The sequence below is a fragment of the Homalodisca vitripennis genome, chromosome 5 (genome assembly GCF_021130785.1).
Source record: "Homalodisca vitripennis isolate AUS2020 chromosome 5, UT_GWSS_2.1, whole genome shotgun sequence".
Lineage (NCBI taxonomy): Eukaryota > Metazoa > Arthropoda > Insecta > Hemiptera > Cicadellidae > Homalodisca > Homalodisca vitripennis.
Window position 1 is genome coordinate 41783796 of NC_060211.1, and position 10346 is coordinate 41794141.

The following is a 10346-nucleotide window of genomic DNA, read 5'->3' on the forward strand; positions in this document are numbered from 1 at the left end:
GCATTTACAAATTCGGCGCCCCTAGGCCTACAGACCAAAGAGCGCCCCCCCCCCAGAGGACTCTGATTACACTGACGTAGAAATCCAGTAAATTTCTTAATTACGTAATTTTGATGAACGATAATTACAATAGTGTGTATATATATATATATATATATATATATATATATATATATATATATATAGAGAGAGAGAGAGAGGAGTGTTTTGAATAAATAAAAGCAATGATGAACCAATGAATGAGTCAACGTCGCACCCCGGACCTAGTTGACCTTGGCCACCCGCCCCGCCGAGCGCCAACACCACCCGCCGCCGCAACTTTTTTTTTTGTGTACTTTAAAATTTATGCGCCCCCTAAAATTTTGCGCCCTAGGCCTGGGCCTAGTGGGCCTATAGGGAAATGCGGCACTGTATGTAAAGTCAATGTTTAATATCGATTACATGATTTTATTTGAGCGAACTCTTACGTTGTAGTGCCCTCATTGCCTCACCATAACCTTTATTATTTAAACGTTACTATGAAACCTAACTCAATGATAAAATGTCTCAATGTATCATGTGTCAATATAATCCTATAGAGATCATTCGTAGTATTAAAAAGTTGTCTGAAACTTCATTTCTACATATACAATAATGAATCTTTTGATTATGCTTGTTCCACGATTCAATTCGGCTGAACTTCATTTCAGTCTATTACTTAGTAGGTCGACACAATTACTTTTTTGTCTGCCGGGGAGATGTAGCAAATCTGATCACTGCACATCTAGACAGTAAAACGAGCTATGGATTTGAAAATTTGCATGCAAAGCGCTTTACACGGTTTGGCGTGCTTCTGCCTGGTAGATATCTTAAATCAGTGTGTTTTCTGTTAACTATAGCTTAGTTACAGAGTGTAATGTAGCTATGTAAGCTGGAGGGGTCGCTTGAATAAGAAACCAGCTAAACCAATAAAATTCATAATTTTCGTGTCCAACGTTATAAATAAGCATACAAGATCCTGAAATGATTACTTTGAATAAAAAACGTTATGGTTGCCTGTAAAGTCGGTTTTACGGGCGAAGATTTTACGTGACAACGTCTTTTTCTCGGTAGAATATTTATTGATATGAAATATAATATAATATGAATATTATTAAATTGCACAATAGGAACAAGGAATTGAATGAAAATAAGAATTGCACAAATTTTAACTATAGAAATATATTTTGTTTACTAAAACATTGTACATAATTTGAAATTAATTAAAATTTTTTATTGTAAATGGTAAAGTTGAATAAAACATTTACTAAAATTGGAATTTGAAATTCTTGCTAAACACAGTTAAATTCTAACTCCGCGCGTGGTGATTGGTCGGTTTAGTTCGTTTGTTTGGTCGCACTGTTATGACAGGTTAGAGGTTATAATTTGTTATTTTAAATGTTTGACTAGCAATACGCGCTGTTTCTTCTCAATCGACTGAATTACGATTGATTGCAGAGTGATTTAAACTAATAATTTACTTAACACTATCAACATTTGTCAATAGTATGACATAACCTATAAACTCAGTTTCTCAACTTTTGTGTCAATCTGACAATTAATCAATCAATCATAGTTTACGATAATGAAATATCAGTGTACAATTATTTACCTTTATTGTTGTAGTTGTTGTAAATGACGAATCTAAGCACTCCACATTTTCACGAATAAACATAGTTATCTGCTTTATCCCGTGCGGCGGACCCACTGGACGGGCATCGTAACGTTACCGGGCGTTACACTTTTTCATGAGTGACTCCGAGCCGCAACCTAATTTAAGACGTTGTCACGTCAAAAACATGCAAGAAGTAAACAGATCAGATTATTAATACAGTACGTTCTTCTCTTTACTTGTGCGTGCACAGTTTGCAAAGCAGTGGACTTTCCTGTTTTTCCACCTATCAATTCGTTAGGCAATGACACAGAACTAGGCTGCTAGGTAAAACCTCACTTTTCTTCGCAACTGTAATACTTTGATACATGTTAAAGAGTTTTCATATTCAATCATACATACATTAAAAATTGATTAGAAAAGTAATGACATGATTTAAAAAAGGAACTGATTAACATTTTTATTTATGAAATGTGTTAAAACATTTTTTAAATCATGAAAAAATATGGTTAAATAATGCCTTTTAATGCTTATATAGTGAAAATAAAATTACAAAAGGGGTAGGATTCTTTTATTTGCACGACTCTGAAAAATGAGCACTGCTTTGCATACAATTTTACTTTTGATTATACTGAACCTTTAAAACGATACAAAAATCACATTATTTAGTTTGTATTTAATGACAGTACCGTAATAGTTTAGAAAGACTGTTTTTATACTTTTTAATACTCGATACCAACTTAAATACAACTGTTAGCTACGTTTAACGTGGTTGAGTAATAGTAATAAATTTAACAGTGTAATTTATTCTTCAACTCTCCTTGACGTTATTTAGTTCTCATTGAAAATAAAATAAACAATGTTACAACAGTAATAATCATTTTCTGAATACTGTCTGACCTCTTCATGTACCACATGTAATAATCCATGGTAATATCATTAAGGTAAGCAAAGCCATTTTGTATTCAAATATTAACTAGTTCTCAAGTATAATTAATATTATAAGCATTGAAAAGCCAATAATAGTAACTTTATAGAATTCAAATATTCTTCTATCCGCCCATAAACAAATACTCTGTAGTTTTTACAGCCTAAGTTTGTATAATCTAAGAAAACAATTTACTGCTTCTATAGAAATTTTTACAAAGTTATAAATGAAGTACACCAAACGAAAACCTATAAAACTGTCTTTATAAACCACCAACCATACAACCATACAACCATACAAGTATATAACCAAATAAAAACAAGTAACTTGAATGCACAAAATATGCGCAACTGATTACTTTTACAATGATTCTATGCCTTTGAACTATTTTGAAAAATCTTTGTGTATAATTTTCACAGATATTATTTTGAAAGATATTTTTTCTCAGAATTCTTTTGTGGAGGTCAATACTGTCAAAATGCATTGACCCATAATATAGTTGCGTTCCATGTATCATCCAGATGTCCCGTCAAACAAAAATAGAGATTGTTATACGAATAACTTACCCTAGCAAATTCAAATTTGTGTAACGATTTAACGAAGTATCGAAAAACCCGATATAATGTAAAAAAAGTATTACCAACAAATCCACCAAATATTAGTTGTTAGAATGTTATTTATGACTGTAATCGGTTTGTTTTTAAATGATTTTATTCTGTGATATTCTCGTTGTAACCATGGTTACCATAATCAAACTCGATATATGTATTAGATAAAGCTTCTTACAAAGCTTCAAATATATAAGTTTAGATTGTTTTTGAGATATCATCAGAACAGACAGACAGAAATTGAAGTTTCTAGCCCCTCGTGAGATAGGCTTCGCTAACGCTCAGTCAATAACGAACTGTGAAATGTAGTCTTAGGGTAACCACGGAGTTATTTTATCCTGTGAAGTGGGCTGGGATATCCCAGTTGTACATGACATGGATTTGATGCCTTAATGCAGTGGATAATATACAAACGTTATTTATAGATTTAATGTAATACAAGGTACGGAATTTAAAATTCTAAATAATGAATTTTTAAATTTACAATTCGTACATCATTATGTATAAAACGACCCCTTGTAAACTAATATTATTCGTTTAAAACTGTACGGCAAATCTGTACAAGCGTTGTCTATGTAGAATCATATGTCTACGTACATCCCCATACTGTACGAGATAATTAATTGTGTTGTCCCCACATCTCCACGGTGTACCGCGCCGGTTCACTGCCCAGATAATATCCGGCTGTCCTCGGAACATAATCAGAGCAGTACGTTACAAATTCAATTACTCTAATATGTTATTGCCAATACAGTGCAATTCAGTATTGTCATATGCCAGAGAATTTTGAAGCACCGTATTACTATTGTATACTCTAGTGCTTGATTCCAAACATTTGTAACTTTTCTTTATTCTTTGTTTGAATTTTGTTTTTGACGATGGAACAATTGTGAAAGAAACAGGATTTTCCGGACATTTGGCATCGTTCAGTGATAAAAAAATTCAGCAGCACTATGCTTCAAGATCTGTTTTGTGATAAATGCAAAAAATATGTTTTCTTTATGCATTTATTAAGAAATAAAAACGCAATTATAAGAAAGGAAATGCCATTTTTGCTTACAGATCCCTGTATCTCGAGAATAAAATTGCTTATTATTTTTGAAAACACTTTATTTAAACAGTTAACAATTTTGATATTTATTCACGGTATTTCAATCATGTTCACAATACACTTATACCTTTTATTGGATTAAATATCAAAGACTACCAGAATATACTGAGGAGTATCTTATTAAAATTGGAAGACACCACAACCTCTACAATTGCAGTATAATGCGTATCACTAGTCATGGCTAACCATGGATAGAAAATAGGAAAATATAAATTTCATGACTATCATGGTAGTAATTCGGTTTACATTGCATCGAAAAGATGCTAAAAAAATTTATTAAAATGTTTGGTATGTTCCGAAACTGTAGTCATTACAAATGCTACAGTCCAATAATGCATATTCGCTTATAAAAATTAATTTGACACATAGAACACAATAATAACTTAAGGAAACAATAAATAAATAAAACATAACTTTATAAAAGAAGATGTGATATAAACCACATTGAATGATGACGGGTTAAGCTGCAGCCAATCATGATTCGACTCCGCCCCTTTCCAGTCAACTTTATAAGTACGTGTGCATTACTGGATCTGCCAGATGAGGAACAAAGAAAATATTCAAGTACTAAAGGGGTTTTACATTATAACCTGTTTTTAGTTTTATATTAAAACCTGTGTCTGCTTTTTAAATTTAAATAAACTAAGTTTATAAGATTTTGGTATGCTCTTAAATGTTAGTCACATAAATCTTTTTAAAAGTAAAACGTTATCAATCATTAGAAGAAGTAAATAAAGTAAAATACTATATTGCTTATTCCAGTAAACTTAATTGGCCATTTAAAAATCAATTAAGTTCTTTGCTGAGCGCAATTCCATTTCTATCTGTTTATCTATTTGTCTGCCGAAACAGTATCTCGAGAACGATCACATTTGTAGGTCAACACATTTAAAATTTTATATGAAGCTAGCTTCATTTAAATGTAGGTAGCTATTACTTCGATGATGGTACATGTCACTCCATGTGACTTGGCTGAGCGTTAGTGAACATATTTACATTCGCGTTATGGGTAACCATGATGGCAACGAGAAGGTCGCAGGGTAAACAAAGTGTGTAAATATCATATGCAATTTTATCATGTGACATAATAACAGATGCACCTTTATGAAATGTGAAAGATACTTTTGTACTCTTACCTGGCCTATTTTAAAATGATAGGTGGGCCTGATCAAGGTCAGACTTTAATACAGGCCGAAGTCCTAACACTATGACGTCACTAGACCCGTCTGACCGTTCCGTTTCATTCAGTGGAAATGATCGAGAGCTCAGCCTCATACAATTGTTATTATTTTATAGCTATTCTTTTGAGATTGAATATATTTGAATTGTTTGAAAGCCATACTTGCTACGTAGTATTTTTGCATGTTTAAGAGTAGTTTGTTTATTAAAATAGGGTGTATTGTCTTTTCACATTAGATTTTAAAACGACATAAATACTCTGTAAACCTTTTACCAACAAAAGTTTGTAATAGACGAGTAATAACAGATGATTTCACTCGTAATCAATCAGCTGTTATAAATACGTGAGAAGTATACGGACGGCCGGGCGGACAGTGTGACGTAACAAGTGGTTGTATTTGTTAGGTGGGGGGGGTCAACACTCCGGCCTGTATTATTGTCTGACCTTGGTCCGATGGGTGGTTTAGAATTAGAACTTGTATTCGGTTGTCTATTTAAAATAAGTTGTAATTATATTAAATTAAATCAATAAATTTACGACCCATTGTATTTAACCGGATCTTTTTATTGTATTAAAAATGTTTGAATTAAATGTAATTTTAAATTGAGAACAAAGTAAATTTTGAGCTATTGATCTGATTCAACTATAAATAATTGGCCATTAAAATATAATATAGTTGTATACCGTACGAATAAGAATGAGATGGATATGAGTATTTTTGGTTTAATAAATTATGTTCTAACACATTGAATGAATTACTTGACACATTATTCTCATTTTATTTATAGCTCACAGGTGTGGCCTATGGAAAATCTTAAATATGTATGTTTTGGTGCACATTTACATTATCGCCATTAGGTTTGATTTGATAAACATTATTATTTATGTTCCATGAGCGCAAAATGGTCTCTGTTTATTTAAAATTCATAATTTAATCCTATCAAATACTGTAATTGCTCAGGTCCTCAGTACATTTAATTTCTTTGATTTAACGTTCTATTGAAATGCAATCGTTTCTAACAAACTTGGGTTTCTAACGTACTTACTTTGATTCACAAAACGTCTTCCTCAAGAGCTAAATGATCATAATAGGCATAAAAATGATGAGGTGCTTTGTCTTCTGAAATAGATGTAGACAAAGTCTCTCATTCATTATTTGAATATTTCTTATATTTCATAAGATAAAAAATCATCTTTAGCTTATAATAGTTTGTATTGTGATTGTAAATAATAGATTCATTATTCTAAGTAGTACAAAAATTATAAATAATTTATTTAGAAAATGTACAAAATAAATAATTAAACCTAAACAACATTATTTCAAGCTCAAGGAATGCCTCAGCAGATAATACTCTTAACCACGCATCTAGCTTGGGTGGTAACTCCGGTTTAACCTGCAACAAAGTACAAATTATTTATTTGGAGCAATAAAACAAATTTAGCGTAATAATATATATGTTATTATTATAAGCAGATAAAGAAATGCTAGCTTGCTACTGATAAGGTAATGGTAGGAACAAAATGGGAATGTTTAGAATATGATTTCTTTGTTAGTTTGATATGTATGTATAAATATTTAATTTCAATAAAGCTTGAATCAATAAAGTTACTTGCTCAGTCAGGACTCGAACCCGGATCTCTCGCTTGCCGGGAGAGCACGTTACCACTACACTACACTACACTACGGAGCCCTTACTTTATACGTTGCTATTATTTTGTACCTGACTGTTTGTGTCACATGTGTTTAGATAACCAAACTTATATTTGATCGGATGACCGAGTACCTATCAAATAACCTTTTACATTTATTAAATTTGTATAGCCCGATTTAATTCTCAATAAAGATTGAATCATAAAAAGTTCCTACTCCGCCGGGATTCGAACCCGGATCTCTCACTTGCTAGATGAGCATGGTACCACCATTAAATTGAAGCTTTATTGAAATAGGCTATTTCAGATTTAACTCAAATTTAAGTTGTTTGACAGGCATTTAGTCTTCCGACCATATGTTACTTTGGTTATTAGGAACATATCTGACAGAGACGGTGACATTCAAATAATTGAATAGTAAAATGTAAGGGCACAGTCGTGTAGTGGTAGCACGCTCGTCCGACAAGTGAGAGGTTTCAGTACCGACGGAGCAAGTACTTTTTGTGATTCTAGATTTACTTAAATTAAATCAGGCTACTGCTTTTTATACAAATATGAAAAATACTTAATAAAATATGATATTGAACACAGTCTAAAAATATTTCATCTTAGTATAAACTGAAGCAGAATTAAAGATCACTAAATATCATGTTGATCTAACAACACAAACTCCGAATGTCTTCTAGTCTAAAGTATTCGTCTAAGAGTATAATAAGTTTGTGTGTGCTAATTTAAAAAATTAATAGTTTAATTCTTAGTCAAGAATTTCCTAATAGTTCACTGTTTATATTAAGTGGACTGCCATTAAACAATTCGTATTCAATATTTGATAACACATTTTATTACCAACAAACATCATATAAGCTTTATGTACAAAAATGACAGGTTATAAAGGGAAAGGATTTTTTGCTATTAATGAGAATAGTTTTTATTTAGCATATTTTGTATTGTTTTAAACATTAAAACCGCCTATACTAGCCAGAGCACTTAATCACAAACTTAACTATGTTGTTAAGGCTAGGTGGAAGGTACAATGGATATGACCTCAGCATTTTAAGATCTTAAAATCTACTTACCTAAAGATCTACGTATGTTATGCGTTCCTATAATTCTAGTAATTCTAAAAATAGAACAACAAAATGCCATACAACCGAGCTACGAGTATACTTTATTAAATACTCTTTGATTGGTTTATTATTAATCATAGTCTACGTACTCATACATCTTTTGGCCTTGTATCCTGCTTATTGTTCTGAGTTTTCTTTTGTTATTCAAGAACAGTAAATCCCTTGTACTTAATTTTGAAAGGACCTTAGAGCTACTTTAGGAGTTACAGGATATCAAGGTTGTGTTCGGAGGCCGCCTACTACTGAAATCTCATGATTAGGGATAAAGGTTATTCATTATCTAAGTCATGTGACCTTGGAAAGAGAGAAGTCTAACTAAATTCCAGCCTCTTACGGGTAAATTGGGCATGGAAAGCCATACTAGGTTATAAAACATTAAGGGAGCCCTACTCACACACCAACGGTCATCCTACACAGTAAACTAAACCTACGACCACTGCTGTTTATTTCAATGTCTCAACATTTACTGTTAGTGGATATCAATTTTAAAGTGATATATGGAGTTTTGCTGTACTCAGTATTAGTTCTACTAGTATGTATAAACCAGGCAGAAGTGAACCTTCTTGGGGATTCTGAAAATCTTACAACACTGTATTTTGAAAATTACGTTGTTAAAATAATAAAATAATACATTGACTATATAATCTATGCGTAAAATGCATTAATATTCAACAGTATAAATACCTTTTTTTCTCAACTCCAGCGACTACTGAGAGAGTAGAGTGGAGGATCCAATTTGGTAACCTTGAGTATCAACAGGGCGTAGGCAGGATTTGCGGTTGCCCCCACTCCCTACAGGATGCCTTACGACGAAGCTGCAGGTCTGAGGCATTCAGAGATCTCCTGAGCCTTGGTAACCTAGATGCAATGTCCTTCAACTTTATACCGTCCATCTGATGATCATCCGTCGAATCTTGATCATCTGCCACCTGGTTAGGCTCAACGGAAGAGTTCGTTACTAGCTTCGGTATCGGCGTAACGTCCTGGGAAGCCTCCTTGTCCTTGAAATACTGAACGGATAGAAACTGCACTTCTTTCATCGGTTGAGAGGACGAAACGTCTAGCACTAGAGCGCACATCACTACACCAACAAAAAACAGAAAAACACTGCAGGAGCACATCGTGCTTCCGAGGTCTCCGCCGACCACGAACAACAGAAACGAGGTACTTAAGTACACTGCAAACTTCAGATGACTAGTGGTATCGTGATTGAGTAATTATCGCTTTTATATTGGTTTATTTTCGGCTTGTTGCAATCTCTCCGTGGTTTTTTCGCTGTTCTTTGGACTTGTCACGTGGGTGGGGGGGAAGAGCGGCGTGGTTGTGAGACACACAGGCGGCGCGTGATAAGTACGTGATACTTAGGTAAACTTAGAACCTCTTACCAAATATTTACTGTTTGTTTCTAAACATATTGTATCATCTTGTTGTTGTATAATCGCTATAAACCCATTGATCTGTACATAACTTTAATAGTTTTTAACAGTATTGGACTGTGAAAATAAAGTATTTTGCACATACACTAATAAGATAATCAAAATGTACAAGTAATAAAGAAAATCTTATGTTCTATTCATGTTAATGGTATTGTTTTTACAGTTATATATTTTAGATAAATATTCTACTTTTACTTTTATAAATAAACGCCCAACTCATATGGACAGGAACGTACTCGTTGGTTATAATTGATATTAAATAAGCGTATTTATGTATTTTACAATAGTTATTATTAGTTTTATTATGTCAAATATAGAAAAAGTATGGATTTAAAAGTAAGTGCAATATTGGATGGATTATTTTTTATTGGTCATAAAATGTGTATGAATCTAAGTTTTCTATAATTTTTATTTATTATTAAATTAATATTTTCAATATTTAAACATTTATTCCTCAGAAAAATGTACCTAGCGGTACAAAAATCCATAAATATTAGTTTTAAATAGTTTGTTTTATTAAAGATAATAAACTTTTTCGTATATACACATGTAATACTTGTATATATACATATATTTTCATTTATTTTAAGTATTATTTATGTTCTATGTATATTTGTATGTAGGGTGACAACCTTTACTGTTCTTTAGTAGAAGATTTTTGAACTGCAGCGTGTAA

At 32.4% G+C, this 10346-nt stretch overlaps 1 protein-coding gene across 2 annotated transcripts; it reads right to left on the minus strand.

Annotated features, from left to right (window-relative positions):
* Window positions 1–6706: 6706 nt before the first annotated feature.
* Window positions 6707–9443, minus strand: LOC124362078. Of its 2 annotated transcripts, none has more exons than XM_046816251.1 (2): window positions 8922–9443; window positions 6707–6853 (listed from the first exon to the last, which is right to left on the minus strand). In XM_046816251.1, exon 1 carries the CDS (start codon window positions 9353–9355, stop codon window positions 8987–8989), a length of 369 nt encoding a protein of 122 aa, XP_046672207.1. In that variant the 5' UTR covers window positions 9356–9443; the 3' UTR covers window positions 6707–6853; window positions 8922–8986. The 2 variants fall into 2 exon arrangements, with proteins under 2 accessions (XP_046672207.1, XP_046672206.1); XM_046816250.1 differs by having other exon boundaries at window positions 6707–6851; window positions 8919–9443.
* Between the last annotated feature and the right edge of the window lie 903 nt (window positions 9444–10346).

Excerpts from the sequence above, each read along its gene's own strand:
- LOC124362078 (XM_046816251.1), bottom strand. The coding sequence starts at position 9,355 with ATGTGCTCCTGCAGTGTTTTTCTGTTTTTTGTTGGTGTAGTGATGTGC.